Source organism: Chamaea fasciata, unplaced genomic scaffold (assembly GCF_029207755.1).
Source record: "Chamaea fasciata isolate MVZ Bird 193981 ecotype frontalis unplaced genomic scaffold, bChaFas1.0.hap1 SCAF_8, whole genome shotgun sequence".
Classification (NCBI taxonomy): Eukaryota; Metazoa; Chordata; class Aves; order Passeriformes; family Sylviidae; genus Chamaea; species Chamaea fasciata.
The window spans coordinates 10,833,762-10,852,778 of NW_027094093.1; the positions used below are offsets into that span (position 1 = coordinate 10,833,762).

The 19,017-nt window shown below is 37.4% G+C and overlaps 1 protein-coding gene across 1 annotated transcript in view; it reads right to left on the bottom strand.

Moving 5' to 3' along the window:
- Positions 1 to 2,050: 2,050 nt before the first annotated feature.
- The window catches only part of PGAP1 (post-GPI attachment to proteins inositol deacylase 1), a 28,508-nt gene continuing 11,541 nt past the window's right edge, over positions 2,051 to 19,017 (bottom strand). The window contains exons 8-27 of the mRNA XM_066189618.1: positions 18,448 to 18,553; positions 16,702 to 16,757; positions 16,497 to 16,580; positions 15,087 to 15,136; positions 13,513 to 13,564; positions 13,233 to 13,310; positions 12,232 to 12,307; positions 11,884 to 11,957; positions 11,744 to 11,795; positions 10,981 to 11,047; positions 10,010 to 10,118; positions 9,626 to 9,664; positions 8,472 to 8,565; positions 7,718 to 7,808; positions 7,306 to 7,503; positions 6,960 to 7,092; positions 6,519 to 6,569; positions 5,119 to 5,342; positions 4,674 to 4,778; positions 2,051 to 3,846 (exon numbers count right to left, since the gene is read on the bottom strand). Of these exons, the coding sequence (XP_066045715.1) occupies positions 3,708 to 3,846; positions 4,674 to 4,778; positions 5,119 to 5,342; positions 6,519 to 6,569; positions 6,960 to 7,092; positions 7,306 to 7,503; positions 7,718 to 7,808; positions 8,472 to 8,565; positions 9,626 to 9,664; positions 10,010 to 10,118; positions 10,981 to 11,047; positions 11,744 to 11,795; positions 11,884 to 11,957; positions 12,232 to 12,307; positions 13,233 to 13,310; positions 13,513 to 13,564; positions 15,087 to 15,136; positions 16,497 to 16,580; positions 16,702 to 16,757; positions 18,448 to 18,553 (1,878 nt within the window). The 3' untranslated portion in view covers positions 2,051 to 3,707. The remainder of the gene's footprint in view (positions 3,847 to 4,673; positions 4,779 to 5,118; positions 5,343 to 6,518; positions 6,570 to 6,959; positions 7,093 to 7,305; positions 7,504 to 7,717; positions 7,809 to 8,471; positions 8,566 to 9,625; positions 9,665 to 10,009; positions 10,119 to 10,980; positions 11,048 to 11,743; positions 11,796 to 11,883; positions 11,958 to 12,231; positions 12,308 to 13,232; positions 13,311 to 13,512; positions 13,565 to 15,086; positions 15,137 to 16,496; positions 16,581 to 16,701; positions 16,758 to 18,447; positions 18,554 to 19,017) is intronic.

A 19,017-nucleotide genomic window follows, 5' to 3' on the forward strand; every position in this document is an offset into this window, starting at 1 on the left:
CTGCTTAGAGTTTTGCCCTTATTCATCTATTTGTTTTGAAACGCAGCAAATTAATATTAAGGAATAATTTTCTACATGAATTAGCGCAGTCAAAACCAAAATCAGGGCAGAACTCTAAATGTCAGAAATACTATTAACTAAAATGCCACTTACTGCAGGTTTCCTGGAAATAAAACATACAAAGAAACCTCCCACCAAAACCCCCCAAACCAATCCTCTTTCAACAGGATGCTGAAATGTGACCCACTGCAACCAACTTTTAAATCACAACTGAAAAGGTTAGCTTTGGACAAGATTAATTCACACAGTTCCAAGGTACATTTGGTAATTCCAGTGAAGATGTGAGTTTTTCCTTAGCAGACACACAGAGATTTTCTATGAAGTGTTAGCTACACGTGTCATTGCAGCAGGATGAGACCGTGAGAAACACGTTCGATGACACCAAGCAGAAAAGATTATAGACTTCAAGAGTTAATTTCAGGGTATGCAGCTGTCACTAAAGGCTTCTCATTAAATCTCCCCCGTCAAAGAAAGATTCTGCTGTACCAAAAGTTAGTGGCATTTAGTATTTTAAGTTCTTACCCTGTTTTCTCATTCTGTTTCTGATAGCTTATAAAAAAAATTAGATCCATATAAATAGTGGATTCTTATTTGAATGCATCCTGAGGTCTAAACTCTTACAATTTGTGCCTTGATCTCCTCCCACATAGTCTAGATAATCTAAAATCTGAAGAACAAAGTGGAATTTTAATATAATTAAAGGTAGGAAGAGACATTATAATGTTTTTGCCAAAAGCTGTTTTATAAATGCAGCCCACTCGTAATAAAGGACATTTCAGTAATATTTACATTTCCTTAAATATGCAATTAACTGTGTATATATATATATATATATATATATATATTGGGTTATCCTATGTTTCTGCTGAAATGATCACTGTGAACAGTGGCAGAACTAGAGATGCACCTAACAGAAGCTTCCTGTCCAAAAGTAACAACAATCAATCATTGTATTTTACCTGAAAAATAATCTCAGACTGTTACAAAATCTAGTCCTTTTCAGAATGACAAGTGGGATAATTCATCCTCTTTTAGAATGGGATGAATTCTAAGACTTGTTCTAATCCTATTAGCATCCACTGACTACATGACAAATCTAATTGGGATTAGAGTCCTAATCCGACAAACAGCTGAAGTTGTCCAGTCCATGATCACTGCACAGTCCAGATGCACATCCCTGACAACTGTTTAAATCTATGAAATGGGACACAATGCATTGAAATTCAAGACAGGAGTAAGACTTCCCCTCCTTTCCCCAGTAAAGGTACACCACCTCTGAGAAGGAGCGTTGAGAGAGATGTGAAAGACTCTTGGCATCTGGGATCTCAGATTTGGGATTATACCTGTTCCTACCTCCAACTTGAAAAGCAGGCAGGAATGGAAACAAGATACTGGAATCCACTTTATAAAGAGCGCTAACAATCAACAGTAGAACTCCAACTAAAAAAAAAAAATCATTAAAGGAAAAAAAAAAAACCCTGGTGTTATCCTATGATGCTGTAATTCAGTAGGTTTCACTTTATGGCATATTTTGAAAGCTATCAAAGATACTAAATATCCAGTCTGTTTCATTTCCAACAGTTCCAACAAATGGATTCATGCACCAAGAGCCTGTTAAGGTAGCAAAACAAAATCAGAAGTAAAATAGAGTAGGTAAGCCAAATGGACCATGAAAGTCCTGGAAAACTATCTTCCACAGAAATCAGACCCTGCACATTTCACAGCACTTTGCCAGCCCTAATGCAGTTCTGCCACCATCTTTCATCCACAGCCATCTGCAGGTACAACTCCTCTATTCTTCTTTGTCTGAACAGCAATTTCTAGTTAAACCAACTGGTGCATTTAGCTACAAGTATATTCAGTCACACAAATTATCTTATATACATATACTGTAGCATACATCTGATTAGAAAATACCAAGATATAATCTATTCAAATAACTTTGCTGATTTACAAACACTATATATAATCTAACCTTCTGTTTTAAAAGAGGTTAAGACTAGAATACCAGCACAGAGGTTACTGATAACAGTGACGGTGGCTAACTACAATACCCTTACTCAGTTACAGCATTTTTGATGACTTACTGATAACTTGAACTGCTGACTTGGATATAAGCAAACAAAACACACGTGGCTTTCTTCACGTTTGTCCTTCATTTTGGAAAGTCACTGTGTGAACTGAGTCTGTCCAGCCAGCTCAAAGGAATTGACCCTAACAACACGTTAGAAATAACTGAGGCACTTCAGGCAAGATTATTAAGATATGATGGAATTAATGGGTCAGGCTGGCTGTACTACTGTATATCAAGAGTATACTTGATTATGAGCAGCAGATTTCCTCTTGGTATTCCTATGAGATGATTGCGCTGGTCTAGTATTTCCAGATGAAGGTAACAGGTATCTCAGACACAGCAGAGACAGCTAACACAGACGCAGTAGTAAGCTCATCTCTACACAGAATCAATACATCACTTAAACCTAAGGACTGCTGAGATTTCTTCTGTTGGCAAAACAGAAGAAACAAACATGCCCAGGGGAGAGAATTCCTTACACATAGCTATTGTAGGCTTTATTATAAATGGCAGTCACTGTAGCATCTAGGCACTAAGATCAAATTTATACAGAGCTAATACATTATAGTCAGTATTTCCCACTATTACTGAGTTTGCCCACATGCAGAAGTTAGCACTGTATGGCAGCACAGGAGTTTGCAGAGTTGTAACTATTCCATATTCATTTGATGTATTGGCATTTATTAGGAGATGATTGATTCTCTGTTTATAACAGGAAAAAAGCCTGCCTTGTCTACTTAGAAAAAGTGCAGCAACAGCACTGTTAACTCACACCATATCTCAATGTTTGCTAGCTTCTACATATGGACAAAGTCTGAGGATTAATTTCAAAATTCCAGAGAAAACTGACAATGTTTTAAAACAACATTACAGCAAATTGTTCATGAATCTGCTGGTATCCTTCCTGAATAGAAAGCTACATAGAATACTGTTGTTTTCTCACTCTCACAAAAAGTAAAATGTGTAAGACTTGCAATAATCTCACAAATGTTCAACTCACACTGATTGAACAAATGATTTGATAGAAATAACAGTTCTATATAAGCAGTACATTCTAGTTTGTCTAGACACAAATGTGGCAGCTTTTAAATGTAACATAAAATAATTCAAAGTATACTTGGCTGTGTGGTTTTTGTGATAGTCACAGTGTGCTTGAAATGTATTGAGTTTTAACCAGCATACTTTAGACCTGCAAGAGATGCAAGTTCAGAAGACAGACACTGCATGGCACAGTGAGTAAAAAAGGTCTGTTTTCACAAAGCACTACAGTGAAATATCAAAGAGTCTACAAGGCAGAGTATTGAGACGTTGCACTGATATGAGTCATGTGCTTATACACAGTTAAATCACTCTTATTTTCAGAGACATGAAATAAACTCCAGGAAAAGTTTTCTAAGCAACATGAATGAAACCATGAATTTTTTGTGAAGTATTCACAGTTCTGTCCTTTTCCCCACATAATGTAAACTACTGATTATATTCATTTAGGCATTTCTGTGTTGCAATTTTTCCCATCTCCAGTGTTAAGTTTCTAGGGTGCATTGTCCTTTATATGTTCTATACAGAATGAACATTACACAAAACAGCACAGCACATGTAGAAGGAGAGAAAAGGTTACAAAGTGTGGGACTCTGTATAAATGCATTCGTCCAAAGGCCAGCATTGCAACAGACAAAGGGAGTGGAACTTTGGCTGCAATCTTCAAGAGTTTGCTGTAAGAATACAAAGAAAAAAAAAATTATCATTTTGTATCCAGATAGGCAGAAAGTATGCAAATACCATATTTCACTTTCCTTTGCAAAATAATTTACATTTCAAGGCTTTGTTAATCTTTAAAAATGAACGACTAGGTCTAATCTGCCATAGAACCGATGCATAAGCAAGAGAGATTATTCAAAAAGGTTAATGTCATTAAAAATATTATATTAATTTAGAAATTTGTTTTCTGTAATATGGGAAGACTTAATGGTTTAGATGCCTTGAGATAACAGGTACTGGTCGAGAGGATAAATGACATTTGTTATTATTGATTGTCATTCATGAGGCACTGACTAATTTCATACCTCAACAAGAAATATTCTGTCAGCAAAACTGAGTTCTCAGAACTTCTTAATCCAGTAGATAACACATTATCTTTCTACTCCCATAAGGGGAGCTACAAGAACATAACTACAATCCTCTAAAATTCCCTTTTCCTTATAACTGTCTGACATTAATTGTTCAATGCATTTGGATTCGGTGACACTTGAAAGGATTCAATGAATCGTGAGTTAAAAAGTCACACTTCAAGAAGCTGTTATGCAGCCAATTGCTCAGATAGCACAGACTTAATTTATTTCCAGGTGGCAAATACAAGGGATTTTTTTCCTCTTAGCTGAACCAGAGGTACTTTGCACACATTTTAGCTCATCTTTTAGACTTAACCATAGGAGTTAATGAATACAGAGGCTGAAGAATTACAGCACATATTAAGTTCTACCACACGAATGGTAACTCCCAAAGAAGCAGGAAAGCAAAACTAGAGACTGGGCTACGGTACCTTGATTTCACTTCAGAAGTACTTGAATTCATTAGAATTTCTAAAATGCATATGATGATAATAGCTGTGGATCTACAGGGATCAGGATCAAGTCTAACATTGTACCTGCAAAGAAATAGTTTAAAAAGTACATCACTTCTAAACTAGGCTGCCAAATAATATCCATGTGCTGGTGACAAAAAATATACATGAAATCTAAATGGCATCCCAGCCTGATTTTAAATGCTGTCTGAAACATTACTTTCTTCAACATGTCACTGATTCATTTAACACCTATTTACACCACAATACAAACCAGACAGGATAGAGAAAACAATAATAATTAACAGAAGTCTTTAAAACTGTAAGGTAACTAACAATGTAAAGAATCAAACATTTATAATTTTTATTATCTTCAAAGGTTACTGTAACTTTCTTCCACCTTAGTGTCAATTTAAGAATTTACCTGAGATTTTTGAACCAATAAATTAAAGATGGCAAGTTGAGCAGCACAATCCACGTGAATAAATTAAGGATTGTAATGTGCATCTTAAGACTGTTCACAGCTTCAGCAAGTGTTTTACTGTTGGAAGGAGACTGTGTTGCTTCTGGAATGCTGTCCACTGAACTCTGGGCTTTGACTGTGTGTGTACTGGAGTTCTGTGAAGTTTCTTTTGAGTGGCCTGAATCCTGGAAATGAAAGAGGAAAGTCAGAAAAACGTGCACAGGCTTGTAAGAAGCCACACTGGGGAAAGAGGAGGGGAAAAATATCCTAACAGTATCACACCAGCTGTGATTTAGGAAGAAAATCTGCAATTTATGCCTCAAAAAGCCATCAAAAGCAAAGTTCAATAGTTCAATTTTAAAGTATCTAAATTTAACAGAAATTTCTCATACATTAATAGTTTATATGTCTATGGAAGAAAAGAATGGAGACTGTAGATGCCCTGACACCAGTGAAATGAAAAGGAGCTCGTGGAAGGGGGAAGAACAAAATAAAGAGTAATAAAGCATGGGGGTGAAAAATCACAGATGATCATTCACAGGAAAGATATAGGAAGTAATGCAACTGGGAATGGAATATTACCTGTAGGAATAAATAGCAAAGATAAACGAATGAGGTGACAGGTACTAACTTCCAATGTCAGAAAAAAACCCCAAAAATTAAACAAAAAACTATATGGAGATGAAAGGAGACAATTTTCAACAAAACACTTGAAAAATCCACTCAAAGAAACCCAAAGAAAACTTTCAACAACTTTTTTCTGTCAGACTGCTTTGTTTTATGTTTGCAAAAAGGAGCAGGTAGTTATCATACGCTGTTATCCACACCTGCTTACATCTTTGATCCTCTACCTTAAAGTAACCCAGAAAATGAAGTTCACACTGCATGAAACCAAGCATTTCTTCACTATGTTTTAAACAGCTCCCTTTACTGCAGTCTCAGTCCATATTCATCTAATACATCCCATTTGTCATCTCTGGACTAAAAAAACCCTTAAACTCCACACAATGCCTCTCCAGAAAAAAGAGTTTTCCCTGCAGCATAGATTATTACCTAGAATTTTATTTCTTTTTTAAGATAAGCCGTGCATAATCAAATACCAAAATTTAGATGAACCCTGTTATTCTGTGGGTATTCAGAGACAGAGTTTTCTTAGATGACAAGTTCACATTGCAGAAACTTCAAACAGCAGCCATGTGTGCTGGAGCAGGCTGCTGCTCATGGCCTGGCTGCTCTTTCACATCATAAATGCAGCAAGTGAACTACAGCTACCCAGTCACTGCAGCACAAGAGCACCAAGGAAGATGTCTGCCAGACAATTTTTGGCCACGGTTTGGAACAGAAACAGGAAACAGACTCACCCTGTTGTGCATGTTTTGCTCTGCTCTTACAGCCACATGCAGTTTTACAACCTGAAAGACAAGCAGTTGCTTGTTTAGTACAAAAGCTGTAGTATAGGAAAAGAAATTGAGGACTCCTTCCTCTTCAAGGAAGCTATTAGTCTTTGTTTTATAATATTGCCTAGCTGTAAGTTAAAATTTTCAATAATCTGCATTGTTGTAGTGGGCACATGGGACCTCACATTTTTTTGTAAGAAGCATTAACAAAAGAAGAAAATTCTACAAATTACGAGATTATGACACTGACAAATTAGAAACACCTATTTCAAGTGTGAGAATAATAACATTTCTTTTATGTATGAAAAAGGTTAATTTGGGTTTTTGCTTTTAACCTGGGGTTAATTCCAAGCAGCTGAAATTTTCAATTCAGTTACAAATACAAAATGTTTAGCCTTCCAGTACCTTGAACAAGTATTGAAGATAAACAATGAGTACAGCAAATGCACCACAAGTGGTCCAGCTAACCAAAGCAAGAGATATCATCCCACAGAGCCTTCTGGGTGTAATCAACTTATCTTTTTGAAGTTCAGTAGGTCTAAAAAATAAAAACCAGAAACAAAACTCCTGTTGTACTTCTTCCTAGACATCAATTTCTGCTTGCTTTCAAACCCAGATGTCTAAACTCACGTATAAATTCAATCGTGCCCAAACATTAACACAGAAGCAAACAAACTAACCAAAAAACCCCCAATTGTCAGGGGCAAAGTCATCTAGAAGAGAGGAATTATGTAACATCACGTTGCTTTACCTAATCAGAGTTAACCATAATGAAGAGAAGAGTCTCAGAGATGTAGAGAAAAATACTCCACTCCAGTAGGCAATGCCTGTCCCAAAAAGAAATAGAATCAGGGACACAAGGGGGAACCATGCATCCTGACTACTCAGTACAGCAGCATCCACCTCTGGCAGTGACAGTGATTCCCATATCTCTCTAAACCAGTTAAACCTGCCAAAAACATGAAAGCAGTATTATTTATCACTTCCAATTGCTCTTACAGTTAGATATCTATCAACTATTCCTTCTATTACAGTCTTTCAAGCAAAATAACAGTCAGGTGTTCACAGTGACTACAGATAAAACAATATTCCTCCCCAGCAACAGTTTTACTGAAACTTGTGGTTTGGAACCTGCTTTAAACAAACAAATGATGCAAACTCACCCCTGCAGAAACACAACAATGCTTATAAGAGGTTCTACTTTGTAGGGCTTTGCTGTCCTAACTAGCTCGAGGGAGAAGTCTGAGCACTGGCCTAGAACCAAGAACAAAGAGCAGCTGCAGTTACTGTCATGGCATGAACTTTAACAAACATCATCCACAACAAAATGTAAATCCAGACAATGGTGAGTTGACTTGAGAACATGATAACCATGTCTTGTAAGAGTACTGCGAGGCTGAATACTTCACCACCAAGGCCCTTCTCCACTGGGTCACCCACAGTTAGGTAATACGGCACGTGAGTTTCTAGAGACATTATGGAGTTTGTTACAAACATCCCCTGAATTCTAATAAAAACACATTTTGTCTGAAGACATGGCTCAAATCTCATCTTTCTGCAAGAAACAGTGTTTTCTGCACATGAACAATATATTTTAAACTTTTACACGTGTTTTTAAGTAGACTTCTGGTAATTCTAAACTCCTGTGCAGCACCAGTATTTCACAGAGAAGGGACTGCAATTTAAAACAAGGAAATATTTTGCTGCGACACAACCTTGAAGAACTACCAGCCAAGAAAAAATGAGAATGAAGAGCACAGATCCAAGTATTTCCATAAGGTGGAAAAATACACCATAAGGTGTATTTTTTAGCTTAAAAAATACACATCTAGCTAATCTTTAATCAGTACAGTCGATAAGCAATTTCTCTAGAAACATTTGCGACAGAGAAAAATATGCAGATTTTTAGAAAGCTACCTGTTGATCTCAATGTGCTCAGTTGTCCACCATAAGTAAGAAGAATATTAGAAACAATATAGACTGGAAAAGCACCAGCATGGAACCTTATTATCTGAAAAACAAGGATAAAGGGATAACTTCACTTCTATCTGTAAAAACATATTTTAAAAACACATACACAAATATTATCATGAAGCCAGAATAATAATGAGATTTGAAAATCTTTCTTAAAAGATCCAGCTTCTCATTTTAAGGCATATTTGATAATCTCCAATAGTAATTAATGTTCTAGATGGGAAATACTAGCATCTCTCATAAGCAGCTAATGAAACAAGTTTGGATAAATGATCAAATTAGAAACAAATGAGGCTTTTTTCCAGTCAAGACAAGTATGAAAATAATCAAGTATCACATCTCAGTAAAGTAAGTTTAAAACAATTTAAAGGCCCCTTTCCAAGCAAAATTGGCATATAGTTATATTTGCTTTTAGGCAAAGAATTTTGGAAGCAATTATATGCATGTATTAATTGGCTTCCACTCTCCCAAGTCATGATTAATATACCAATAGCCTATAAATTCTCATAAAATAACAACAAAAGGAAAAATCTTTGCTTTAAATGCACACATTCATATAGAGAACCTTGCCAGTTTTATTCCAGCACTACACTTAGGTGCTTGCAAATTAATTACTCTTTAGATCCAGGGAACTGCAGATGGCCAGCCTATTTTTACTGATCCCCATATTTTCAATGTAATCGTCACTGATAACCAAAGAAGTTTTGTTGAAAAGGAGCATATGGACCTACTTAGACTTTTTCCCCTGACTTAATTGATGCCAAATGTATTTTAAAGTTTTAACACCACTGACTCATCAGGCAAGAAAGTTAAAGTGACCTACAGATATTGAGCTCACCACAAAGCCACATGCTCCACATTTACAGCAGCTCTTTAGAGCTAGAGAGCTTTTCTGCTCCTCTAAGGACTGGGGCCTGACACTCATCCAGGAGGGATCCTCGCCAAGGGACAAGGTTACAAAATGATCACTGAACAGGGCTCCTCTCGGCATCAAGGAGGAATCTTGAGTGCCACAGTAATGAAGGGAGGAAGTAAAAATTTCTATAGATGCTACTGACATAAAAAAAAAAAAACAATTTAGTATTAGGTTTTCTTACTTGTCCAAGAACCTGGAGAAGTGATGTCTTCAGAATTACCTTGGGAAAAGAAGTTGTTTCACAAAATGGTAAGTACAAAAATACTTTAATTTTTAAGAAGCAAACTTCAGTTTTAGAATACAACAATCCTACAGCTAAAATGCACACGTCATTACTATGGCAATTAAAAGCAAACGCTTTAAAGTTTTAGAGTCCAACTTTAAGTACCAACCCAGCTGCTGCAAAATACTTGTAACACGCACTACATGCCAAAAAGGCCACACAGCCCACCTTTATATTTGCTAAGTATTTATTTTGATTAATTAGCTATGGTTTAAAAGACTGAATTATGCAAAAATTATCCAGCAATGCAAACTAGCTATAAAATAGAATTGTTTTACTCACTTCATACTGACAGTCTGGGGAGGAGTAGATGTTTAACTCTGGAAGGCTGCTGTCGTCGTGAGGCTGAGCAATGTGCAGTTTGGCAGATATCTCAGCAAGAGATGGAACTCTGAAACAGCAACTTATATGGTCACTGCTGTTCTTATAGCCAAGCAGAAAAAGCAAACGTGTCTCAGTCTTCAACAAGCGCACACAAAGCAGATCTACCACACCAAGTGTCACCACAAGCTGGGAGCAAACTGGTGTAAGGAACTTGTTTATCCTGTCACATGACATCCTCAATTCCCTCTCCTCTGAGCCATCGAGGGACATGGCACTGAGGAAAGCCGACAAGTTCAGTGAACACACTGCCTCACAGAGCATGCAAATATGCTGAGTGCCACGAATGGGAAGAACACATCCTCAAGGATACAATTCAGTTTCCTGCAAGTATTACACTCCTGGGAAACACAGGGGGTTGGAAATTCTGAGGTACTCTTAAGCCTTCTAAAATAAACTAGAAATAACAGTTTTCCTACCATCTAAAATACAGTCATGTTGCTCAACTTCCTAAGTGACAAACATTTCAAGCTGTATCATTTGATTTTGGCAGGACTATGCTGCTGAAGCGAACACAGGGCTGCTGTGTAATCCAAACCCTGGCTTCCAGGAGGGAGCCAGCATCCAGAGCAGCCACTGTTCTCCACTCCTGAGGGGGTCAATGATTATCCTGAGAATTTCAGATCAGCATATCTGACTTCTTTTTCAAGAAAATGAGTGAGAACCAGTGAGCAAATGATTAGCAGGTATTCCTATTCTAGGAAAAGTCAAAACAACTTTGTCAACAAGGGCAGGAAGGTAAATGAGGAAAAGGTGCAGAAGTCAAAGACGTAAGACTGGAGAAACTGTCTCACATCAGAAATATTACCACAACAGGATATAAATATTCTTCAAAAAACATATCAGGAAGTTATTAATTGTAAAGTCCTTACTTTGCTACAGTTATTGAGTCTTCATATGACCAGGGGATATGAAGTCTGTAAACACTAGGTTTTCTTTCTGAAATAGAACAACATTAAAAACATAACCTTAATTAAGAACCAGATGTGCCAACTGTCTCTAAAAACTACAGGGGCAGTAAAACAAAGGTGGCACACAGATCACTACACAGAATCACTGGGCTTGCAGTTACATTGCAATTGTCATTGCAGTGCAGATCGGAGCAGTTAGCAGCAAACAAAAAACTACATTTTTAAACTCAGGCTGTTACAGGACAAGACAGTGAGACATCAATCTTTAAAGGAAGAACAGTTATGAGAAGAGTTTCACTTTTCAATATGAAACAAAATCTCAGTCTAATAAAATCCATCACTTTCTTTTTTTGAAACGGGGTCCTTTAGCAACACATCCTGTTTCAGCTTATGTAGCTCAACATTCAAATTTGAGTCCTGTTATCAGCAAATAAAAATCCTAGCCAAACGTGCTTTTCTCAAGAAACACTTTCAATATAAGGCAGAATCCTGATAGAAATTCAACTTCCCTTTGCTGGGAAGTAAGAAAAACAAACATTAAAGGACTAATTCCTCATTTTTGTTGATCCATCCTACTTAAAGTGGCAAGTGAGAGACATTAGCAGACACATTTGAACAGATTATAACAGGATTGCCTAAACTCCATTGCATGAGAAGACTTCAGGTTCTACAGATTTTTAACAATTTGTTTTATAAATTTGTACTTTAGAAGACTTCTGTTTACCTTTGAGTGACTGACAGTGGCTGTCTATATAAATTTTGAAAGCTTGATATATCTAGAACAGAAAAAAATTAGAAGTCACTCACTTTTCTCCAGACAAACAGCGGTTACATTCCCTTAAAAAACTTAAACAGCGTTCTTACTTGGTTGAAGTGCTGGAGCTGTACATTGTAAAGTAATCCAGATGAATTCAATAGAATTTTGCTTGAAGAAAGCCCTGTAAATGATGTTGTATTTTCACTTATTAGATAAAATTATCTGAGAACTCACTACATTTTCAGATTATTTCTTTTCCAGGAGAATTACATATTTCTTATGTTAGTCTAAACCCCCACGTTTCTTATTTCTTTGTTACTAACAAAAAGAGTGTTAGCTTTAGTGAAAAACAACCCCAAAAAAACTCCTGACCTGCCATTTTTAGGCAAATTTATTATCCAAAGGTTAGTTATATTAGTTTTCCATTCTTTCCAAAAGCAATATTCTATACTCACCAAATGAAAAAAGATGTGTTACAGGGAGCTGTACTGTTCTGGAATCCTCTTTGAAGAATTCACAGCCCAAAGTATACTGCAATTGAGGATATTAAAAACAGATCTAAAGCAAGCACAAGACTAGAAAGGCTCAGTACTTGCCAAATTACATTTCCCAAACGATCTCTCCTCTATCTTTGCTTACCCTGAACATCGTGCCTTACTAATTTCACTGCAAGATGCCTCTGTCACAACTGTCTGAAGATACACTCAGAGAAGAACATCACACTCGCTTGTGCTGTGAATAATTTCCTGGATCATGGATTATTATACCACAGACTCAGAGACTGTATTTGTGTCACAGAAAGAAATGTCAGATCTGATTAGACTGGAAATTCCAATTCAATATTCTGCCATTTCCAGGACGAACTGGAAAGATCTGCCAGATCCAGATGGGTAACACACTAAGCCTTCAAATGTCCCTCTTACTGAGATCCTGAGAGCTCTTGATGCAAAGATATCCATCTCATTTGTGAGACTCAAACTGTTAAACTCTGCACAACCCAGCCTACTACATCATTTGTGGTTTAAGAGCTTGCAGAGCTATCTGACCTATGCTTCCCACAACCCTGGTGCGGTGCCTTCAATTATCTATATTCTCTGCTAACCTGGGTAAGAAATGACTGTTCAAAGGTATGAACATTCAGGAAAACAAACAGAGTATTAAGAAAAACAAGGAAGATTACCACTAGGATGTCCAACAAGAACTCTAAGAAGTGGTTTGGGAACTGTGGCTTTGTACTGTTTCTAGTGCTTTTCATGCCTTGTGTGGTATTTTATCAAAGTGTTTCTGAGCTTACAGAAGCTAACAGAGGCTACTTTCAAACCACACCACAGTGTGGGTCTATGGTTTCTCAAAGCAACTTAGCACATATTTAATATATTTCCTTTTCCTCCTGTCATAGCACCTGAAAGTTATGAATACACTAAGCAAACAATTTCTAAATGTTGTATTCTTTTACCTTACTGCCAGCTGCAGGTGGCACCTGAATGACAATGTGGGACAAAGAAGAATAGTCCAGAAGTTTCAGCATTACAACCTTAAAAAGGGAGGAAAAAAGAAAAAAGAAAGAAAAAGGAAAGTCATTACTGATATGCCCCTTAGCTTTCCCCTTTCCAGTTCCCAGTTGTCACCTTTCCTCTTCCTGTGGAATACAAGCTGTTCCAATGCTCCAAACAGAAGCAGCTCCTTCCCCTCCTACCCCCTGAAGCACCTCTCCCTCCTACAAGTTAGGTACTTACCTTGGTGGTTGGAAGTAGCTCAGCTTTCCAGGATAAATCAGAAGCTTCCAGGCTGTAAAAATTCATGCACATTAAAGGATGAGCATATTTATAATGCAGGCCCAGCATTATGGCAATGGATTAATATAGCAGCTTCTATCTCTCTCTCTGAATTAACATTTTAAATTGAGAAGAAATTTGGGGATGCTGCTACCACAGTAATTTATCAAACTACAGTAACTGCAGATAGTGCAAATCTTGTTTGTGCAAAACCAAACCAAACCAAGCAAAGCTCTAGCTCTCTCTCTGCAGCATGTATTAGCCAGGCCACTTCAGACACAAAATGAAAACTTTGCATGAGCTAAAACTGCACGAGAATTCAATTATCATGTGGTTTTATTAGCATCTGTTAAACATCAAAAGCATGAATTTTCCTATGGAAATATCTTAAATATCCCATATAAATAAAAAAAAAAATTGTAAGCTGTTAAAGAGTTTGCAGCAGTTCTAAAATGTGCTCACACATTGAACTGTAGCACATCCATTTGGTCACTTCAAGTTTTGATTTTTTGGAATACTGCTGTTTCTGTAAATAGCGTTCATGACCTCAGGACACAGATCAAACCCACTATTATTAGATGAGGTTTAAGGAGCAGTCCTGAACTAGGCTAACATGCAATTCATGCTGATCAAAGGTTATACAAAGGAGTAACAGCCCAGTTCTTGGCTCAGGAAAAAGTAATTGTGACATCTGGCTATCTGCTGGAGGCAAGACTCTGGCTGTACACCTCAGTGATCCCAGAACAGATAAATACTCTGCTAGTCCAGTTTTGTCTGGAAGCATTCCCTAATTTAAAGGGTAGATTGAATTTACTTTGAGTTTATTTTACAAACGTAAGCTAAGACAATGTTTTAAGTCTATTTTGTAATGACTGTCATAACAAACAACCACTAAACCACCCACTCTTCTAAATATTTTACATATGACAGTAGCAATTTTGAAATCAGAAAAAGATGCTTTAATCCACTCTTTTGAAGGCTCTGTGTGACATTTGATGTCTTTTGTCACAGGATTCTAAAGAAACAGAATGACAGAGTGGTTTGGGTTGAAAAGGACATTAAAAACCTTCTAGTTCCAAGAGCTCTGCCATGGGCAGGGACACCGTCTACTAGACCAGGTTACTCAGGACCCCATGTGAACATCTCTAGGGATGGGATATCCACAACCTCTATGGGGGAGCTGTTCCAGTGCCTCCCCACCCTCACAGTGAACAACTTCTTCCCAATATCCAATCTAAACCTGCCCTGGCAGTTTAAAGCCACTGCCCCTTGTTCTGTCACCTCAAGCCCTTGTGAAAGGTCCCTCTCCAGCTCTTGCTATGAAGGTCAAAAATACAGCTCCATGAAGAAGAGTATCACCTATTTTAAGAAAAGCTATTCTTTCCTGTTTTCCTGGTGATATAAAAAGCATGAATTATTTACAATAGCAATTTTACTTCCCAATCTCGTCTACCAAGGATAATTTATATGCTTTAAATTCAAACACAGTCTCACAAAACCCATGTGAATAAAGAACAGGAACAGTTCATACTCACCACATTGATGAATTAGTGTTCACACAGCCATAAATCCAGCTACTTGTGTCCTGTAAAGTCAATACCATAAAATACTACATTACCTATGTGTGGTTGCATTTATAAATATACTAAAAATACTGATTACTTCAAACAATGCAGGGGTTAAAACTGATGATAATTAAAGGACTGGTATCATAATCTTGCAATTGTAATTGCAAGGACAGAAAGGTGAAGCTTTAGAGTGGATGGTGGGGGTTTCTAGGAACCATTTTAAATAACTTCAATTTGCCACCCTTTGTATGAATAAATACAAGGTTAAGCAAACAAGCTTTCATAATTTTTCTTTAAAAAGTATCTGTCTTACATATCATGTTTAATCTCTTCTAACTAAAAGAAGCATTTCAAGGTATTCTTCTGAGCAGCAGCGGAATACTTTAGATATTTAATGTTGTACTGCACCATCCCTTGAGAATTTAAGTGTTCTGAAGTGACAGCACCATGACGCAGCTCTCAGACATTTGTTTTGTACCTCCCTCCTCTTCTCAAGCTGTACTAGGCCTGTGTTTCAGACATTACAAGGGCAAAAGTTATCCTATCAAAGCACAGCTAAGATCACAACATGCATGTAAACACTGAAGGTGCCATTGAGAAGGACAATTAGAAAAGCCCCAAGCACAGACAGCTGCTCACAATGGTGCTGTGAATGCCATCTACGGCAAGGGGAGGAGTGGCAACAGGGACAGGCAGGATGAAACAGGAAAGCATCTCAATTTTCTTGCCACTCATGTAAAATACATGATTCTGAACAGCCTATTTATCCATCTTCAGTTAGCCAAGAAATTAAACTCATTCTTGTGTTAAAAAAAAAATGAAAAAAAAAATTGGCTGAATGTATGTGTCTCAAGCTAAAAATACAAGAAATGCACATTATGGTGTTTCCTCTCCATAGGAGACAACTGAGATGGTGCTATCTCCTCATCTGTCTTCCATTCACTTTCCCTGCTCAGTGAAACATCTCTGTAGCCTTTCAGGCTCACTTAAAATTTTATTATGGGAAAGCAAACCTATAAACAGCTTTCCCAAATTAGAAGTATGGCAAAAGCACAGCAGCATTAAAAACAACTTCTTCCTTCAAAACCATCAATACAGAACTGCACTAAATTAAAGGACACAGTAATATGGAGCTAACCAGAAGAGTCAGAAAGAAAACATTTGAGATTCAGGTGGCATTGAAGGTTTCAGATCTTGAATACTAAGTGTGACATGCTAAAACAGGTAGTACCTCTGACATGCATTAGGCTGTGATTGTAAATGGATGGCAGCAATTTCAACAGCTGCTCATTAACTGTCTTAAAACTGCAGCAAATGGAAATTAAAAAACCACAGCTTTGGAAATGAACTCCAGACAGTAAAGAAGTATTTTCTCACCAACATACTATTTTCACAGTAAACATGACTGTATGATTTTCTGTGGCTTGCAAGAGGAAATGCAAAGTACTTTCCATCAGAATCCTTTAAAAAAAAAAAAAAAGCTCATTAGTAAAAAAAACCCTACAACCTGCCCCCAACAAAACAACCAAAACAATAATAAAAACATACACATAAAAACACAACCAGGGAAAAAATTACTTACATTGTAAACTGAGTAAGTCCATTTTGAGCCTTTGACTGTAATCCACATGAAAGTTCCTAAAAATAAACGTTTTAGTATGCTGCACTGCAGGAACGATTATCCTTACATCCAAAGTCTTGTATTTTACTGAGCACCAAGGTCCCACCTCCTATCTCTACAGATGTTAAGTCTATGTGCTTTAATCAACACTGAGGATTGCTACTGCTTAGAATCACATGCAACAGTTATCATCAGTTACACAGGAAACAACAGAGCCCTAGGATCGTGTTACTAAATACTAATGGCAAAATAAAAACCCCATGGATCTTGAAACAAAAAAAAGACAACAAAACAAACAAACCAAATTATATTGCTGTAATTACAAGGTCACTGATTAACGATGAGGCAACATTAGAAAGAGCCCCAATCTTTGTTCCTGTCAGTCTTCTAAGAAAGCAAATACAGAAACTTGTGCAGAAGAACATCAGCAGAGTGAATATCACACAAAAAAAAGGAGCAGTTTAAAGATACGGCTGGGGAAAGAGAGTAAGACAATAATGAAGAGATCAGGGTACAAACAATGCCAATTGTCATGCAAAGAGGTTGTATCTTTCTTCCATTTAAGGAGAGTAACAAGTTCATGACAGAAATTCAGCTAAATGTCAAGAGGTCACCACGAATAGGAAGACACAAACATGAAATCCAATTTAAACCAATTTTCCTTATTGCTAAAAACTGACGCAAGAAAAGGCAACCCTCCCAAAACATCAGTTTCACAACTCCTCTGGGTACCTGTTCTAGTGTTTGACCGCCTTCCCGGTGAAACAATTTTTCCTAATACCTAATGACAATGTCTTTTGTTACAACACGATTTCTACTGCCAATTGTGCTATCACTGTGAACCTCTGATAAAAATCTAACTTCATCTTCTCTCTAATCCTTCATTAGGTAGTTGAAGACAGCAACATGATCCCCCTGAGCATTCTCTTCAGGGTAAAAATCCTCAGTTCACTTAGCCTCTTTCCTCCATTTCCTATGCCCCAGGAACTGCCCATTTTGGTGGTCTTTTGCTGCATACTCATTTCAGGAGATGTCAATGCATAAATGCCTTCATGTAAGAGGGTGCCCAAACCTGGACACCAAAGTGCAAGAAGCTACATTAGTGCTTCTGCAACGTCTTACATCGAGAAAATTCCTGAAATAAAATGGTCTGTATAAAATGGTTGAGCCCACTTCAGCAAAATAAAGCTGTGCCTTGCAGAAGTTGTGTTTAGTCCTTGAGACTCCACGCAGTCAAAAATCTCTCACTTTTAACTCTGCATCCTTTAACAAGGAAACCCTTAGTGAACGGTTCATTTCACCCTGCCATGCCATGGGGAAAAGGAAGTGACTGATGAAGCAGATCTGAATATTCAGGATTTCCATGAGTTGCACAAAACTACCACAATGGCTCTGCACTGGCATCCAATGCTTCTTGCAACCAGTGTAGGTAAGAATGCCCTTTTGACATGCAGCAATTCCCAGTTTCTGAGATTTTCTACTGGACAACCCAGTGTAAATAGAACTCCTCAGAATCCGAGCTATATAAAACTGAAACATTTTTGCACCTACCCCTGTTAACCACTTTAATACCAAAACCAAATAAAAGCAGATTGCTTAGGTCTATAACTTAAGTGCAGAGTGTATTCTGAAACTTTGTCAGTGAGAAGATTAACCATTAACAAAGGAGTATCACTGAATCCTATTCAAAAGGAAACTGCTGCACACCTGTGAGGTCTGTAAAAGCTTCAGGATTTTCCTCAAACATCTTTGCAGGGTGTCTCACAAAGTGGTGGTTCAGTACAGACATTCTCTTTTTTGGATCCTCAGTTATCTAAAACAAGAGTACATTATCAATTTTCACCAATGTGCGTGATTTGAGATCATCTCATGATCACAGCTAGCAACACAGTTCTGTGATTAGAAGGCAGGAGAGATTGTTAGAAGTCATTGAGCCCTTTCTGTTCTGAATTCAATACTCTGAAAGTGCCATCACTAGTCAACCACTGCAGTACAGCAAATCTACACACGATAAAGCACAGCCAAAACTTCCAGGAGTTCTACATTCTCACCTACTCATAACACCAGAAAACCATTCCATTAAACTTTCTTTATAGACACACATGCATTTTTCCTGAAATGACACTTAAGCCAGAGCCTAAGAAAAATTCTCACATTTAGGCTTACTAATCCCAGTTCACATACCCAGCGGTACAGCTACACTGGGATCCACTTTTGTTTGGGGTCGGGATTTTTGTTTGTTTGATTGGTTTGGTTTTGCTTTTTCCAAATAAACCT